The 18,387-nt window shown below is 48.1% G+C and overlaps 2 protein-coding genes across 5 annotated transcripts in view; one reads left to right on the plus strand and one right to left on the minus strand.

Moving 5' to 3' along the window:
- APC2 (APC regulator of Wnt signaling pathway 2) overlaps window positions 1–1,784 on the plus strand; it is a 44,608-nt gene extending 42,824 nt beyond the window's left edge. The window contains 1 exon segment of the mRNA XM_021008987.2: window positions 1–1,784. Within this exon segment, the coding sequence (XP_020864646.2) occupies window positions 1–1,253 (1,253 nt within the window). The 3' untranslated portion in view covers window positions 1,254–1,784.
- Window positions 1,785–11,058: 9,274 nt separating this feature from the next.
- Window positions 11,059–18,358, minus strand: CUNH19orf25 (chromosome unknown C19orf25 homolog). 4 transcript variants are annotated; one of them, XM_021008967.2, is made up of 3 exons: window positions 18,266–18,358; window positions 13,054–13,203; window positions 11,059–12,010 (listed from the first exon to the last, which is right to left on the minus strand). In XM_021008967.2, exons 2-3 carry the CDS (start codon window positions 13,190–13,192, stop codon window positions 11,766–11,768), a joined length of 384 nt encoding a protein of 127 aa, XP_020864626.1. In that variant the 5' UTR covers window positions 13,193–13,203; window positions 18,266–18,358; the 3' UTR covers window positions 11,059–11,765. The 4 variants fall into 4 exon arrangements, with proteins under 4 accessions (XP_020864626.1, XP_020864624.1, XP_078010223.1 ...); XM_021008965.2 differs by lacking the exon at window positions 18,266–18,358 and adding an exon at window positions 17,049–17,156; XM_078154097.1 differs by lacking the exon at window positions 18,266–18,358 and adding an exon at window positions 16,523–17,019.
- Between the last annotated feature and the right edge of the window lie 29 nt (window positions 18,359–18,387).

Raw genomic sequence — 18,387 nt, forward strand, 5'->3', positions numbered from 1 at the left:
CCCAGCCACCATCCAAGAAGTCCCCGCCCTCTTCCCAGATAAGTAAGCCAGTGCCAGCAACTGGGAGTAAAGCAGGCACCAACAGCCCTCAGGCCAGAGCTCCAGTGAAGGCTCTAATCTCCAGACAGCACAAAACCCAGAAATCTCCTGTGCGGATTCCATTCATGCAGAAGCCAGTGAGGAAGACGTTCCCAGTGAGGAACCGCCAGCCCATCCCGGAGGAGCAGGGTGCTGGAGGAAAGGCAGGTGGGAGGCTCAATCTGGTCCGGGTGGCCTCAGCCCGATCCAGTGGCAGTGAGTCAGACCGCTCTGGCTTCCTGCGACAACTGACCTTCATCAAGGAGTCTTCTAACCTCCTCCTGCGACACCGCTCTGAGGCCACAGTTCCCCTTCCCCAGAACAACTCACCACGCCGAAGTCGTCCCGGCGTCCCTGCCGTCTTCCTCTGTTCTTCTCGTTGTGAAGAGCTCAAAGCGGCCAAAGCCGGGCCCCAGCCTAGGCCCAGAGCCTCACCAGGGGAGCGCCTACCCCGCCGGACCAGCTCAGAGAGTCCTTCCCGCTTACCTGTCAAGATCGCTGCACCCCCACCTGAACCATTCAAGCGCTATTCCTCATCCCCCCACATCAACGTTGTCAAGAGGCCTGGCAGTCCAGCCCCGACCCTTCCTCAAGGGGCTGAGGCTGGGGGTGGGAGGCGGAGGAGTGATGGAGAGGCCAAGCCTCTCCCTCAGGTAGGTGCAGGGGAGGGCCACGATGCACAGTCAACAGCCACCAAGGGTACGTGGCGGAGGATTCGGGACGAAGACATACCCCGCATCCTGAAGAGCACGCTCCCCTCCACTGCCCTGCCTCTCATGGGCACGGTCCAAGAAGACAGTCCAGGTCCCCAAAGGAAGACCAGTGATGCTGTGGTCCAGACAGAAGACTTCTCAGCCTCTAAAACCAACTCCAGCACCTCACCAACCCTGGAGAACCGGGAGCCACCCAAGAACGCAGTTAGCGTCCCAGTCAGCGCCGTGCAGGTCCCCTTCATTGGCAGTGATGTGGATGGGCTGAGCTCCAAGGTGGCCACTGCCATCTCCTTCGCCCACGAGGGGCTGACGGCCCCAGCCGGAGGCTTCCCCTCCAGCCGCCACGGCTCCCCCAGCCGGGCTGCCCGAGTCACCCCCTTCAATTACATCCCCAGTCCCATGGTGGCCCCGGCCATGACCGACAAAGCCGTGGAGAAAGCTATCAGCCTCCAGGGTGAATAGAACCTCATCTGGCCTCTCTCCACCTCTCCCTGTCTCGACCCCTCCAGTCCTAGCCTGCTTAGGCCTCCCTACACTAAGACTCTGGTGGCAGCAAGCTGCACCCTTGTGGAAGATGCCTGTGTACAAAGAACTAGTTCAAGAAGCTGCTTTCTTATTTCATACTCAGCCAAGTACAAGAGAAAATTAGCTTTCAAAGATGAGTGGCTCGAACCTGGGGATGGAGACTGGTCCACTAATCAGTAAGTCTCAGAACTGGAATTGCTGGCCTCATGTCTGATGAGGCTTTCCTCCTTCCTCTATGTCTCTGGTCACAGCCCTGTTGCCAGAAAACTTTCCTTCCTGGAAGGTGGAGATAATGGATGACTTTTTTTTTTTTACCCACTGTGGGGAAGAGTCCAAATCTGGATATGGGAGGGTTCCCCTTCTCTAACATACAGCAATGTCATTTAGGGGGTCTTCCCCCACCATGAGGGGAGAGACTTTTCTTGGGAAGGAATAGATGGTAGAAGTAGGTACGGGAGCTGGTACAGAGAAGAGACTAATACTTTGGAGTGTAGGAAAAAACAATGGGAGGAAGGGAGTTGGAGAAGACACCCCAAGGGCTCCAGAGTCAGTAGGCCCAGGGAGAGAGGGGTGTCTGAGGAAAGCCCAGAAAGCTGGGGGCATGGAGCATGCTGAATGACTTTCTTCTAGGCAAGAGACTGTTCACCAGCATGCTGCCCTCTGGCACATCAGCAGCTCTGTGCCCCAAACAGAACAAGACCCCTGGCTGGGACCGCTGCCTCCCCATGCCCAAGTAAAAAGCCACCTTTTAGCCAAGCCTTAATGCAGATCTTTCTGCTGCATGCTTTATCTTGTATACCCAGCACTAATAACCAGTTATAAACATCATATAGATGAATTGCAGCTTGTCAACACCATGGGAAGCCCAGGAAGTAGACTTCCAGAAAGGGGGAAGCCCTGGGGAGGGCTGGAGAGGGAGCAGGCATAGAACCCACCAGATGGAGAAGAGCTGTAGGTGGCAGGGCCAAATGCCTGTAATTAATGCCACCCAGTAATTCAGTAATGACTAATTTGCTGAGTTTTGTCTGTGTTATATAAACCAGCTTGGGGATGGAGCTGAGGAGGATCTGAGACAATGAGAGAACTGCACCTTATTTAATAGGGAGGTGAGAGGGTTACCCCAGAAGCCCACAGCTAACCGATACCACTCCCTTGATGTCCCTAGGTAGGCCTAGGTAGGGGGTGAAAGGATAGGAAAGAAGACAGATGTGTATTAGTTCTGTTACTCTGGCTTTGATCTCTTCCCCTGGGCAGCTGCTTTTAGAACAAAAAACTACAGGTGGCTCTTTCCTTTCCCTTAGCTAGCATGCACCGGCTCACCTCCAGAGTCCTGAGGTGACTGACACAGGGAGGACTGCAGTGTCCCTGGAAGGAAGTCCAGACTTTAAGAAACAGCCAGAGTAAAACTGACTGTGCTTTTAGCAGGTGGAATGGCACTCTGACCCATGAGCTGCTGGAACAGAATTTGAAGGCGCTTCTTGAGGAGTGGGGAGAGGCTTACACTGAGCCTTCCATAATCTCTTGCCTCGTCCCCAGCCTGGCCTGTTGCTGAGATGGCCAGCTGGGTGGAGGAAGATCCATCTGTGGCTAGAAAACTAGCAGGATGGTCAAGCCTCCTCCTTAGCACTCGCCACATGCTAACTGGTGAACTGACCAGCCACTGGGCTCTCTCAGAAACTGAGCCACGGGAGGGACCAAAGAATACAGATTATGGAGAGAGGCCCAGACAGGGATGGGAAAGCGAGGGTCTGCTGAGCTGCTTCAAGAGCAAGCTCTTTCTGTTGTAAACCGCACTTTAAAAGGATTGTAAAGAGCAGAGCCAATTGCTCATATGTGATAGTTTTGGGGACGTGGGGGTACGGAACCATCTGTTTGGTTGTTTTGGGTTTTTTTTTAATGACTTTTTGTGAAAAATACAAAATTGCAGGAGTCTCCCAGCAGGTTACTTTAGGGAAGGACGTAACACCCCTTGAGATGGCCCAGTGTTTTCTCCAGGAAGTAAAATTTGAGTTTCACAGATGGGGGAGACAAACTGCCTCTTGGAATTTGGCCAAGCCAAGCCTCTGGGAAGAATGTCCTGATGAGGCCAGAGAACTGATTGGTTTCTATTGGGCCCCAGAGGGCAGAGATCTAAGAGACATGTGGAAGGTACAAACAGGTCGATTTTGAGCTTGTATAAGGAAGCATTTCCTAACATTTAGAACTGTCCAGAAGTGAAGTGACCTACCTCAGAAAGTGGTGGGGTTTCCCATCACTGGAATTCTTCAAGAAGAGGTTGAATGACCACCTATCAAGGAAGCAATAGAGGAGATTCCTTTTTAAGCTATGGGTTAGACTATATCAAGTCTGAAGTCCTTTGTAGCTGAAATTCTATGAACGGATGTGAAGGGTCAAACAATTAGCCGAACTACTGAGGAAGTAATCTCCCCGTGTGGCTAGCGCCGGTCTGCTACTGCGCTGAAGGTCCAGGGTAGAGAGGGAAGAAATCAGGATCAGAGGTATCAACCTATACTGTGCTATATGATGGATGTGAGGAGGGTCAGGTGCAGGAGAGGGGAGAAGGCAGAGAATGAAAGTGACAGAAGACGTTTGGCTGGTTTTGCTAACTGAACTGTGGCTCTGTATGGTGGTGACTCACCCACCGGGAACTGGACTGAGGTCACAACTTACTTCCTACAGATGCCATGGAACAGCTAACAATCACTGAACTCTGGCCCACATTAACTAGGAGATGACTGAATTCTTCTCGAGCCAGACAGTACATTCGTCCCCCTCTCTGTCTCCCTCATCCTTGGCTTTGAAAAAGCTTGATCTGTCTACTCATTGTGTATTCCAGAGGTAGGGATCCTTGAAGAAACACCTTCAAATATTTCAGTCTAGAGCCCTGTTGGAAGGACAGTGCTTCCTTAACCACTCAAGTTTAGTCTAGGAAGTAGAGTGTTTCCAGTCAAAGTATTTCCATTGGAAAGAGCCAGTAACCTCTTTCCCAGTGGAACCCTGGGTTCCAGAAACAGCTGCTCTTTGCAAAACTGTTTTAGCTGTTTTTGCAAAGAACTACTCCTCACGGAGCACAATGTAGACTCAATCTATGTGAGACCTAGGGCAAGTCCTTTCCTGCCTCCTAGTTTCAGTTATCTCTGTAAAACGAGGGGGTTGGACTAGATGATTTCTAGGGTTCCTTTTAGCTTGGATGTTTTTTGATTCTGGGGAGAAAAGAATACACTGAGCAAGTAGGTTGATAACCATTAGGCAAGTAGTAGGGCATATGGAGTCAATTGATTCTATTAACCCTGGTCCTCTGGGGGAAGGGAAACAGTCTCCCACTGAACTTGATCGGTAACAGGTCCTTATTTGCCGAGTCTACAAAAGGAAAATCTAAATTGAAAAGCCTGGAAAACTCCTCTTTCTTGCTGACACCTCTTCAGTCATCCTGTGGCAGGCCACTCAGCCGAATTCATTCTTGGCCACCATTTCAAGGGACCGTAGGACAAAATCAAACGCTGGGAGCCTTGGGACTGCACTTTAAAAGCCACCTCCCAGCCTGGAGCTGATCGTATTTGGGAGTTGCGTCTCCCACATCTCCTACGGAGAGTTGAGTCAATATTCTCTTCTGCCAGGAAGGCTCTTATTGAGGGAGGAGCCGACTCTAAAAGGCTGTAATAGACTCAGAGCTGACCCAGTTCACATGGATTTGTGGGGTAGCTCCCAGTTGCCAGTGTTACAAGGAGGTTTGACATATGTTATGTGCAACACATGTGGGATTGGAACCAAAACACAAGGAGTGATTTCATCCTCATTTTCCTTTCTCACAACACTGAATGCTTCAGCCTTGTAGGAATAAGAGGCGGGGATACTTCTGCAGGGACCCTCCAAGCCTGGCCCCTGAAATTAGGGGCTGTTCTCCAAAGATGCTTCCAGTTCTGTGTCTCCCTTCAACAGAAAGAATATGGTGAAGTGACAGGCTTGTTCCCCATTCAGCAAGGACAAGACAGCTGGGTTATCTAGAACCTGTCCTACGCAATCTGTAGCCAGAGATTAAAGCAAATATGGTGGAGAGAGAAGATGCCTAGTTTTAGTGAATGTTGGAGCTGGCCATCAGACACTTGCCTGTTATTGGATGTAACATTCAAATATAAGATGTGTTTGAGAGTGAAAAATACGTCCTGGAAAGTTTGCAGACTGAAAAAGGTGGAGAGATGCTGTTAGACTGCTCTCATTCTAACAGGCAAACTCTGGATGGGAAAGAGATGGTGTATCAGGTGCTCACAGCGGGCAGTTAACCCAACCCACAACCTTCTGTCCTTCTAGGAAAGACATTATGAGATTCTGGAGGAGGGGACTCAGCCCAGAGGTCAGAGCTGTGCCTGACCCCCCCTCCACCAATTTGCGAGGTGATCTGGGCAGGTTGCTTCACCGCTCTGTGCCTGCTTCCCCCACCTGTGAAATGGGGAGAACCTCTGCCAGATCTACCTCCCAAGGGAGTGAGGATCGGCTGGTCGGCTGGACACATGATGGAATGTTGGGAGATCTACACAGGATGGTGTTATTCCATAGCGTAACTGGTGCTACACTGCAGGGCATGCATTTGGTTCTAACTCTTTTGAGCAAAGGCTTAGGAACCTTCTGCTTCCTGTCACTTGTGCTAACTTGTCCTAGGAGCTGCACCGAAGCCAGTCAGGACACAGTCCCTCCCTTCCCAGCCTCTGGGGCTTGGTGACCAACCTGAAAGTCCAGGCACTCATGGAAACTATCAGGGGGTGAATCCGGACAATTCAACTTGTTTTTGGAGGGAGTGTGCTGATATGAAAGAGCAGGCACTGCTCCCTCACTGGGGTCAGAGGGAACAGTTTCCTAGTCTCTGTGTTTGATTAGCACCTTATGTGACCTACAGAGGCAGGGGCCAAAAATGGGGCTGAAGCTTTGAGAATATCCGCACAGCCAGGCCTCCCCAAGTTAGCTGCCTGCCCTGCCCAGCCCCAGGACTTTGCCAACCACAGTGACAGGGTCGGTCGCCTCCCCTCCTTCGCCCTCATCCTTCACACCGCATCAGCTTTGTTCACACCATCCTCCAGCCAGTGGGGGGAAGGGGAGGGCAGGAGGATGTCACAGACACACTATGGTTTCCTGGGGTAGAGAAGAGGGCAGTTTGTGGTAGTTGAACAATTGATATCCATATACCTGTCAACTAGGGCCAGAGGAACCAACTGTCATATGCCAAACACAGCTATCACTTAAAGCCTTTATCCCACTGTAGGGATGCTATCTGTACCACTCAGCTGTTAACCTGGTTCGCTCCTTTATGCTCTCAGTGTGAGAGTGGATATGTGTGTGTTCCTGCTTAAGCGCTGCCGTCACCAAGGGATTTGAACTGGGGACTCAGAGGGGCAGGAATCGTGCATCGTCAGAAGCGATCGATTCCGCTGGGCCAGTCTTCACCAAAGTTCAACACTTCTACCATCGTCCCCTCCCCGTGCAATCTGCTGTTGGTGGCGTGACCATCCCAAAGGGGAAGGACTTAACCTTCGGGAGGAATGACCCTTGGGGTGGCCACGATGGGGGCCCAACATCAGCCTGCTTTTCACCAGCTGCTCAGGAGCTGCTGTGCTACGCCTGACAGTGCTGCCTGATCAGCAAAGTTTAAAGAAAAACAGCCCCGCTCCGATCTATTCCCAGCAGGGTACTAGATTTAGGGCAACACACACACATCTTCCTGAAGCAACAGGAGCAGACGCCGTTACCTCATACCTCTAATCTGTCACCACGTCCATTCAGTGTGTACGTACCACCCCAGTTCTTCGCCACAGACCCTAGTTCTGTTCTCATCCAGTTTGTGTGATAATCCTTTTCAGCCCCCAGATGAAAGCTGCCTTTGCCCATCTCATTCAACTGGTTTCCAGCCCATCCTCTCCAGTCTACTCACTTCCTGCTCCCCCTCACCTCCCTAGCATCTGCACTGAGGGTCATTTTACTGGGACTCTGGACAGTATTAAAATGAAGCGTGTAAATATTAAGTGTCCCCCCCCCCTTTTTTTCCACTAAGATAAAACAGAGTCATTCGTCTGGCTCAAAGGTGAGACAGGAAGATCAGGCAATTGACTTGTAGGGCACCGTTAGCATCTTCACTTAATAAACTAAGCTGTTGAATTGCCTTCTGGGACTGGACCATGTTTCATTTCTTTTCTTTCCATTTGGGAGGGTGAATCTCAACTCCTGGAAAAACTGGTGGACTCTTATAATAAAGGGTGAGATCATTGAACACTTGCAAACGTAACTCTGGAAATGGGACTTACTTATTCCACTAGAGGGAAGGGATCAATTAAGTGGACAAAGGGGGAACCAGATTATGTCATTTAGATAGCAGGTACAGCAGAAAAGACTACAGGATTTGAAATTAGGAGAAGTTCGATTGGCTTCCAGCTCTGACACCTTCCAGTCGTACAGCCTTGGACAAGCCCCTCGAGGTCTATGCACCCCACTTTGGAGGGCGCTACCTCTGTCTTCATGTAGTCCCTCACTCAGAAAAGGTTCCAACAAATTCACAGATCCACAATGGTTATTAAAGGGGGTGGAATTTAACAAGTCTTTGTCTATTACATATGACATACAAGGCACTATATTCCATAAATTTCTGAGGTTAGTGCTATGGAGCCAACCATTCCCTTTCATATCCCAGACCATGGAAGCCCTCAGTGCCAGACTGAACCTGGCCCTACAGCCCCTCTGAGGATAAAAAAGCTGGTGGTCACAGGGCTTAAAACTGGAAGAGACTCCAAAAACCAGCTGGGGAAAGCGGCTAGTGCTAGAAAGCAGGAATTTTGATACCTTTAGAAAAAGTCAAGAATATACGTTGTACAAAGCCTAGCTGCTGTGGAAAACCTCTTACACTAGAAATAAAAGATTTTACAGCTGGAAGGGTAACCTTAAGAAGGAAATAAGTATTCATTAAGTGTCTACTACTCGTCAGGCACTGAAGTAAGCACTTGAGAAATATCTCATTTGCTCTTCCTCAACAAGCCTGGGAGGGAGATGCTTGCCTCCAATCCAAACTCCATTCAGCCTGGGTCTGATCATGTCACACAACTCCTCCTCCTCCCTAGCCCTAGCCCCCACCTCAATAAACTCCAGTAATTTCCTATTGCCTCCAGGATCAAATACAAAATGCACCGTTTGGCGTTCAAAGCCCTTCATAATAATCTAGCCCCCTCCCATCTTTCCAGTGTTTTGTTTTACTCCCAGACTGGTACTCTCCAATCCAGTGACCCTGGCTTCCTGGTTCCACAAACAACACACTCCATCTCTTGGCTCTGGGCACTTTCTCTGGTTATCCCCCATGTTTGGAACCCCTTCCTCCTCTGCTGTAACTACTGACCTCCCTGATTTCCTTTTAAATCCCAACTAAAAACCCCAACTTACATAGGAAGCCTTTCCTGACCTCTCTCAATTATAGTGCCTTCCCTCTGTTAATTACTATCTCTCTGAGTATAGTTTGCTTTTTATATATTTGTTTGCATACTGTCTCTCTCACTGGATTTGTGGGCTCTTTGAGGGCAGGGCCTGTCTTTTGCCTCTTTTTATATCCTCAGAACTTAGCACAGTCCTTGGCCAATAATGGGTATTTAATAAATGTTTATTGATTTGTTATTATTCCCATTTTACAACTGAGGAAACTGAAGCAAACAGAGGTTCATTGCATTGCCCAGGATCACACAGTGTCTGAGGGCATATCTGAATTCTAGTCTTCCTGACTCTAGGCCCAGCGCTCTATCCACTCTGCCACCTAACTTAGCCCTCTTCCCCCATTTTATCAAGGGAATTGTGGCCCATAGAGGTTAAGTGATTAGTTAAGAATTTGAACACAGGTCTTCTGAGGTAGCTAGTTGGAGCAGTGGACAGGCTCTGGGCCAAGAGTCAGGAAGACCTGAGTTTAAATCCAGCCTTTGACACTTACTAGCTGTGTGACCCTGGACAAGTCAATTAACCTCTACTTGCCTCAAATTTCCTCAACTGTAAAGCGGACATTGCAATAGCACCTATGTCTCAAGGTCATTGTGAAGATCAGATGAGACGATCTTTATAAAGTCCCTGACATGCAGGAGGTGCTTAATAAATGCTTGTTCCCTTTCCACTCTAACCTCTCCACTATACTTTACCACCTCATGCATTCCCCATCATAGTCTCTACTTTTTTCAAACCGGGGAACTTGCTGTCTCCCTGTACCTCTGGGAGGAGCTCCCCTTACTTCTTGTCATACTCTCCCAGAAAGCCTTCCCTGAGCCCCCAGGTCCTTCCCTTGGGCTGGAAATAATCTTGCCCCATCTCATCTTGGCCCTTCACACTCCTCTTACACACTTAGGAAGGCAACACAGCACGACGGAAAGAGCGCTGAACTAGGAATCCAAAGAGCTGGAATCAAGTCCTGGCTTAGCCACTCACTACCTGTGCGATCACAAACAGGTTACACACTCTCTAGAAGCCTCAGTTTTCTCATCTGTAAAATGAAAATAACAGACCATTTTCCTCACAGGACTGAGAAATCACTTTGTATACCGTAACTCACTCTACAGCTTTAAGTTATTACATCAGTTATATCTGAGCTTATCAATACCCCTACAAAACTAGTTTCATTTATCCTGCATTCCCTCCATTCCCATCAGAGGAAACAACACGCTTAACCGAATGTTTGTTGAATGACTACTGAATTCAAAATATAGCTTTGCACTAGAGTGGAGGTATGGTACCACCCCTCCTGGTCCAACAAGATTCAGAGTACTTCTTTTCACTTTCATTGCTGGCTCCTTAGGGACCATGATTTCAGGCAAAGCATTCATTTGAACTGAATTAATTCTGTTTCAAAGAAACAACTGAGAAGTCCCAGTTACAAAGAGAAGGGTTTCTATTCACCTGCAGCTCAGAGAGTTCCAAATGACAAGCATCAAAATGGCCCTGGGGCTCTGGATCACCCCTTCACAAGCCATTTTATTACCATTTATTTTAAAGAAGATGAAAAGGAATTTTCAGGTGTACCCTACAAAAAAAGGGCAAGATGAAGGATAGATGGTGAGTTTTTAACTATTCACTGGCCCTGAGGTTATAGCTGAGAGAAATCTCTGATGTTTTAGCTGTTAAAGCTGATCCCAAATTCCAGCTGCTGCCTTCCAGGAGGGGAAGCAGACAGTGAACTCCAGGCTACGTTCCAGATTTTCAAAGAGGGTAAAAAGCATTCACCGGCCCTGAAATCAGAAACCCAATGTTAAAGTCCAGCTCTGACACTTGCTGGCTCTGTTACCACAGGCAACTCACTTAATCTTACTTGGCCTCGTTTTCCTCCTCTATAAAATAGGGACAGAAATACCTAACTGCTTACCTCAGAGCTGCTTTGAGGAAAGCACTTTTTGGTAGAGTACATTGTACGTAGTAGGCATTTTGAAAAGTCTGTTGAATCAGTGTTTTGTTGAATAGGTGCTGTCAGAATCAATCCTAGTTCTCATCTGTAAAAGGCAGGGAGTTAGAAGAAGCGACTTCTAAAACATCTCCCTGTTCTAGATCCATCATCCTCTAAACTGAATGTCTAAGCATTAAGTGCAAATTAATTGGGGGAGTTGTTGAAAACAAGAGACTGAGCCAACTCTCTGTACAAGCTACACCCCCTCCATGACAGGGAAAAATCAGTATGAAAATCTTCCTCAATCTCCTCCTGGCCTTCGGGGGTGGGGCCTGAGGAAAAGAGGAGGCCAGGCCAGTGTCTGGACAATTTCACTTTAATGGAGGCAATGAAATCAACAAAACCACCAGAGGCAGCATGCAGAGAAATGACTAGTCAAAGTTCTAAAAAGTAAAAGGCATGGATTTAATAGGACTTTGAGGCCCATGTATAGAGAAACAGGAGAGAGTGGGAAGAGGCTGTGCTGGCAGCACCAGATGACACTTTGGGGATAACTAAGTGAATGTGTTCTTCTCTGGTGATCTGGCAGCGTCTCTTAGAAGAATCATCCTTGGAGATAATGTCTTCATTGCACCACCTTCATCATGTTCCAAGTGGACTTGGTCCTCAGTTACAGTCTGGTTCAGATTCTGTTCTAGATACCCTTAGGCACTCAAATTTGTCCAGGTCAATCCTGACCTCCCCAGGTGACCCCAATGGTTGTGTGCAACAACTGGCTTCAGTTCCCGATAGGACATGTGAAGCTCTGTGGGGCCTTCTTGTCCTCCTTAAAGGGCCAGAGGTAGATGTCATACTGCAATATTCCTCCACCCTTCCCCCAATGGAGATGGGGCCTCAAGTCTGAAGGGGCAGGTAGGCTGAAAGAGAGAAAAGGGTGGAGGAAAATCCAGGGGGCCAGAACTGGCAGGCAAGCCTTAGAAAAGCAGCTTCTAGAAAAGCCTGTGTCTCTGCAGACACAGAGGTCCCGAATTTCACTTCCAAAAACACATCAAAAAGCACGAACGACATCAACCTGAGGAGGCCACGCCAGGAAGATAGCTGGAACCCTGTGCATCAGAGAGGGTCCTCTGCTTCATCTCTAAGATGTCTTGCTCAAGGCTGTCCCCAGACTGCCGCAACTCCTCACACTTCTGTTTCAGCAGGCCACAGGCCAGCTGGAGCCGATGGTTCAGGGCCACATAGGAGCGACTCTGTTGGTACTGCCGTTCCCTTTCTGCCTCTGGGTCCTCATTCTCCTGAATGGCAGGAAGCTCTGAGAAGGAAAAGGGAAGGAGGGAGAAAAAAAGAACACAAGTCCAGTTGCCTCTCAACTACCAGTATAGTGGAAATGGGAAGAGTATAATACCAATCTGTGAATAAAAACTATTCCTACATCTTTAGCTCTGGAATGTGTCATCTGGAAGGGCCCTTATAATTATGGAATAAAGCTGGGAGGAACCTTAGAATCCAGAATGCCAGAGCCAGTGGGGGGGAGGGTAGGTGGGACTTAGAACCCACAATGTCAGAGCTGGGAGGTTCCTTAGAACCCAAAATGTGAAAGCTGGGACGGTCTTTAGAACAGAGAACACAGAATGGTATGGCAGAAAGGACCTAAGGATACTGAATGACACAGCTGGAGACTTTGGAGATCAGTTTGATATGAGGAATAAGATATATACAACTATAGTAGTAGGTACAATGTGATAAGGACCATAAGGCAATATGATACAATCAACCGAACAATAAAATAATGGGAGTCTGGGCTGGATTCAAGGTCCAGTTCTACCCCTTAAAAGCTGCCTGACTCTGTGCAAATCACTTCCCCTCTCTGAATCTGTTTCCTCCTCTGTAAAATGAAGATAATTTCTGCACTCCCTACATCACTGGGGGGCTATGAGGAAAGTGCTCTAGAAATGGGAACTGATTATTATCTTCAAGACCACAGATTTCACCTCCTCCTAAGTATTTAACTAAAGCGGATATTCAAATGAGTCTAGGTTTTTTTTCTCAGAAGCCAAAATGACAGAAGTGAGTAAGCAGGATGCTAGACAGCAGGAGGAAACTAGCATGGGATTAATTAAAAAAAAACACACACACACACACACACATACATATGTAAATATAAACATATATATGTAAATATAAACATGTATGCACACATGCAAAGAAACGGACAAATCACAAAGTGGATAACTGGACAGTAAAAGTTGGCCAAACTACCAAGCTGATACTACTCAACTGGAATGTTCACACACTCCCAGGATCAAGCTGGGCTGCACATAACAGGGTTGCAGGAGTGATGGGGACTTACATTACCTTCTGTGGCTTGTGGGGCAAAGGAGGTGAAAACTGGATCAGAGGGCAGAGCACCATGGACATCCTCCAGGATCTGTTCAACTGTGGGCGGAGATGGTCTTGTGGGGAGGACCACTCGCTTTCTGGCCTTAGAGGTCATTAGGAAGAAGGCTAAGGGAGAAATAGAGGTGAGAAATTAGGGGAAAACTGCACAAGGAGTAAGAAAATAGATAGGGAAAGAGAACAGGGTGGGAGGGAAGGCCAAGTGGAAAAGCAGAGAGAATCACAGGAGAATTGAATCTATTAAGAGATCCATGATCTAGAACCTCAGGCGGGCCACCACATTTGGTGCCAGGCTGCATGGTAGTCATTTTCCCCATCTTGGACTTCCTATGAGGCAACATTAGATAGTAGAAAAAGCCCTGGGCTTGAAATCAGAAGACCTGAGAGATTTCACCTCCTCAAATGGATTTCATTGAGGGTAATATTCAAATGAATTTACAATCTTTGAACAGTGTTCAAACCCTAGTTTAATGATACTCTTTTTTGCCCTCTACATATGTCCTTGATTTTATCCCTGTCTCCTCAAATCTACCCTAGTCTAAAAAGAGAAGTCTCCCTCCCCCATTCTGCTACTTCCTCCAGCTATCTTTCCATGTCTCTCCGCCTCCCTACCTCCTGTCTGCACAGGTTTTGAAGCATCTTTCTTCTAAAGCCCCACTCTTCTCTGCACCTTCAGTAACTCTCAATTCCAACGGGGTAAAGACTGGCTGACATTCAGGGTTTCCATAATGTAAGCCCAAGCTACCCATCCCATGTCACCTTCCACTGTTCCTCCTAACACACCTACCAAACATGACCGCTCCAATCCAGCCAGAATCAAGCATTTATTAAGCACCTACTATGTGCTCCGCCCTATACACTCATTTACACTATTTCTGACCAGATGGCACTTTCCTATCTCTGCACCTTTGCTCATTTTGTCCCAGGTCTACAAGGCCCTCTCACACCCCTCTATCACCTTTCTTACTTAAAAAATATTCTTTTTTACATCGGTGAACTTAACACCAAACAAAAAGGGCTGCAAATCTCCATTATATGCAGCTTGCTTTTCCTTTGAAATACATAATAAATGCCACATGTCACTTTTAAAGCCAATATACCTGCGTTGATCCATCTGGGGTCTTTCCTGGCTCTAAGTCAGTTTTTCCCAATCACACCAGGCAGTGCCTCCAATTCCCTCATTTCACAGATAAGGAAACCTGCCCAACTCATCTGTGTTTCTCCAAAAGGATAGCCTCACAAAGGGTCCTGCCCATGAGATAAGGTAGGTAGGTAAGAAAAAGAGTGACAGGTGGGAAGATGGAAAAAATTGGGGGAGGAGGAAAGAGGGAAGTGGGGAAAGGGTCAAGTAAAAGAAAATATGAAAGTGGGAAAATCAGGGAAGTCAGAACGTTGCTCCCTCTCCCAAGAGAATTGAGATCAAGGAGTACTCTTTCATCTTATTTTTGTAAAGTCAATGCCTTGAACATAGTAGGAGTTTATGTTAAATGCTTCTGGGATTAGATTGGAAGTGTTCCTGCCTCTGTCCACCCCCTCTCCCCAAACCATCCAATACACTGCTACCTAAACAGTATTACTTATGCACAGAGAGAGCTGTCATTACTCCACTGAAAAATCTTCAGTGGTTCCCTGTTATTTGGCTGACCTTGTAAAGTTTAAATTACTCTGCCTCAAATTCAAAGCCCAAAACAATCTGGCACCACTATACCTTTCAAGTTTTATCCCATCAAGGGCTAGTTCATGGATTTTCTTACATACTCAGCACTTAATACAATGTCAGTCAGTCAACTAGTATTTAGTAAGCAACAGCTACTATGTACCAGGCAGTATGCTATGTGCTGAGGATACAAAAACAGGTTCAAAAAGAGTACCTGTTTAATGAACTCACAAGCTAATTAAGGGGAGACAATATGAACACAACTATATACAAACAACAGATATACGAAGGATAAATTAGGAGGTAGACTCAGAAGAAAGGCAAAAGTCTAAGATTAAGGACTCAGATTTAAACTGGGACTTAAAGGAAGCTGGAAGGCAGAAATGAAGAAGAACATTCCAAGCAGGGGGACAGCAGGAGAAAATGCTTGGAGTCAGGGAAATGGAGCATCTTATGCGAGAGAGAGCAAGGAGGCCAGTGTCACTGTAGTGCATGCAGGGGAGTAAGGTATAAGAAGACTGGAAAGATGGGAAGGGGAGCAGCTAGGTGGCGCAGTGGACAGAGCACTGGCCCTAAAGTCAGTAGGACCTGACTTCAAATATGGCCTCAGATCAAACGCATTTGACATTTACTAGCTGTGTGACCCTAGGCAAGTCACTTAACCCCAATTGCCTTAAAAAAAAAGAAAGAAAGAAAGAAAGAAAGAAAGATGGGAAGGAGCCAGTTCATGAAAGGCTTTAAAAGCCAAGTAGATTTTTTATTTGACCCTGGAGGGAACAGGAAGCATTTGGTATTTTATTGAATAGGGAAGTGATATGGTCAGATTTGCACTTTAGAAAAATCACTTTGAAAGCTGAGTGGAGGATAGATTGGAATATGGAAACTTGACACAAGGAGATCAATCAGAAAGCTACTGCAATACCGCAGGCCTCAGGTGATGAGGGCCTGCATCAGGGTGGTAGGACTGTCAGAAAAGAGATAGGGGCATATACAAGAGATGTCACCCAGGGAGAAATAAGATTTGACAACTGACTGGATATAGGTGGTTAAGTGCCTTGTACTTCACATTTGTTGACTGAATCCTGGCCTCTTTTGCTGAATTCTCTAGAATGCTTCTATCATCCTTTAAAACAATTCAAAGGCCCCCAACTAGGATCAAAGATTTAGAGCTTGAAAGGACCTTAGAGGTCATCTAGTTCAACTCTTTCATTTTAAAGATGTGGAAACTGAGGCCCATAAAGCTTCCATGACTTGTCTAAGGTCCCACAAGTTGTAAAGCCAAGACTGGAACCTAAATCCTTTAATTCTGAATTCAGCCCTTGTCTGCAGCAACCACCTTTTCTCTCAGACTTCACATAACCCTTGGTTGACAACTTTTTTCAGCACATTTATATTTTATTAAGCTGTATTACAGCCATCAATCAACAAGCATTTCTCAAGTGCCTACCACGCGCTAGGCTTTGGGGACCACCCTGATGTAGGCCTTGCCTCAGGTCTTTCCATATTCCAATTCATCCTTCACTAAGCTGTCAAAGTGATCTTCCTAAAGTACAAGAGTTTTACAATCAGAGTCCCCCTGCTAGACTGTGAAGTCTCTGAAGGCAGGGGCTGTATCTCATATAATCGTTCTTCAGTCCTTTCAGTCTTATCTGCCTCCTCCTGACCGGATCTGAGGTTTTCTTGGCAGAGATACCAGAGTGGTTTGCCATTTCCTTCCCCAGCTCATTTGACGCATGAGGAAACTGAGGCAAACTGGGTGAGGTGACTTACCCAGTGTCACACAGCCATAGGTGTTTGAAGCCACATTTGAACTCAGATCTTCCTGACTCCAGGCCTGACACTCTAGCCATACGCAGCTTAGGGACCCCTAACATATAAAAACTTCTCCCCTAAATCTCTGCATACAGTAGGGTAATGACTGCATTTGCAGAGATTAGGGTGGCCTCAGGACAGCTCTCCCGGTGGGGAAAGAAAGGGAGGGACAGAAGGAGAAAGAGGGGGAAGGAGCAGCAGGAGGAAGAACGGAGGAAGGTGAGGGAAGGGGTGGAGGAGGAGCAGGGGAGGAGGGTGGAGGAAGAGCAGGGGGAGGGCGGAAAGGATGGCGGTCCTCCCCTTCCCCCTCCAGCCGCACTTCACTAAGATTATGGGGATGTCGCTAAATGCAGCTCATCCCCCTCCCCATCCCAGACCAGCATCTGGTCCACGGGCTTGTGGGAGGCCTAAGGAAGCCACTTCCCTCCCCTCATTCTAACACTATGAAGGGGAGGTCGAACACAGGACTCAACGAGCGCCTCACCTGAAGCTCACGCTCCAGCGTCAGGGCAACCGCCACGCTGGCCACTTCCGCTTCCGCCGCCGCGCATGCGTCGGGAGTCGCAGGGCGAGCGCGCGGCCGCCCGTTCTGGCCCCGCCTCCTCTTCCCTACTCCTCCCTTCCCGCTGGGCGCGCGGCCGCCCGTTCTGGCCCCGCCTCCTCCTCCTTGCTCCTCCCTTCCCGTTGGGCGCGCGGCCGTCCGTTCTGGCCCCGCCTCCGCCGGACGCACGCTGGGCGGTTTCCGCCTCGCCACCGCCTCTCGCCCCTTCCCCCCATCTCCGAGGCCGGAGACGTGACGCTCTGGCCCCGCCTCCTCCTCCTCCCTTCACCTTTCCTCGGGCACGCCCAGGGTTGGCGGCCGGGCGCCTTTCCGGGCCCTCCCCCTCCCTTCTTCTCCCCCTCGGGGTCTCCTCCCATCCCCCCACCTCCCTCTCCCCTTGTGCCCCAGCTGGGGGGGAAGGGGGAGAAACAGTGGATTGTGTATTGGGGAGGGGTGGGGCAGAGTGAAACGTAAGCTCCTTGAGGGCAGACGGGGCGTACCCACCAGGGAGGTTCCTAAGATTGTAGATTTAGAGCTGGCAGGGACCTCCGAAGCCACCGAGCCCAAAGCCCCCATTGTACAGGTGAGCAGACTGAGGCCTGGGAAGGTGCTACCTAATAAATACCAGCCTCCCAGCCTCAGTTTCTTCATCTGCACAATCTGCAATTGTGCAATAATAATAGCACAAGGTTTTTGTGAGGCCCGGTTGTAATAACATATTTGCAAACCTTAAAGTGAAATATAATGACTATTGAAAGAGTAGTGATCAAACCACTAACTACGGATGAACTGAAAGCTTGCAGGTCTCCATCCTGAGCTGCCCCCGAGATCCTTGAACACAGCACTTAGGAAGAAAGCTGCAGCAGGAATCCAGAGGATACAAAATAGACCCAAACACTCCTTTATAGAAGGGTGCAGAATGGCTCTGACACAAAGCCCCACATATAGAAAGTAGGAATGAGTAAACAACAACAACAAAAAAGAATCCCACCATAAAGATATTGACAGGGATACCTGAGGCAAACAGGGAAGAAGAGAATGGCTCCCAAACGCAAAGACTCAAAGAAAAACACTATTTGGACACGAGTTCAACTAGAATTCCGGGGAGAAATAAAGCAAAAGTTTAAAAAAGAAAGAGATCATTAATAAAATTCCATTACCTCACAATTAGGAAAACTGAGGTCCAGGAGGGGAGTAACTCTTCCAAGCCGAGGCAGAGCCAGGACTAGAACACAGGTGTCTTGACTCTGTTCTGAGCTCTCTCTCCCCCTGTAATGGATCA

Source organism: Phascolarctos cinereus, unplaced genomic scaffold (assembly GCF_003287225.1).
Source record: "Phascolarctos cinereus isolate Bilbo 61053 unplaced genomic scaffold, phaCin_HiC Scaffold_4;HRSCAF=312, whole genome shotgun sequence".
Classification (NCBI taxonomy): Eukaryota; Metazoa; Chordata; class Mammalia; order Diprotodontia; family Phascolarctidae; genus Phascolarctos; species Phascolarctos cinereus.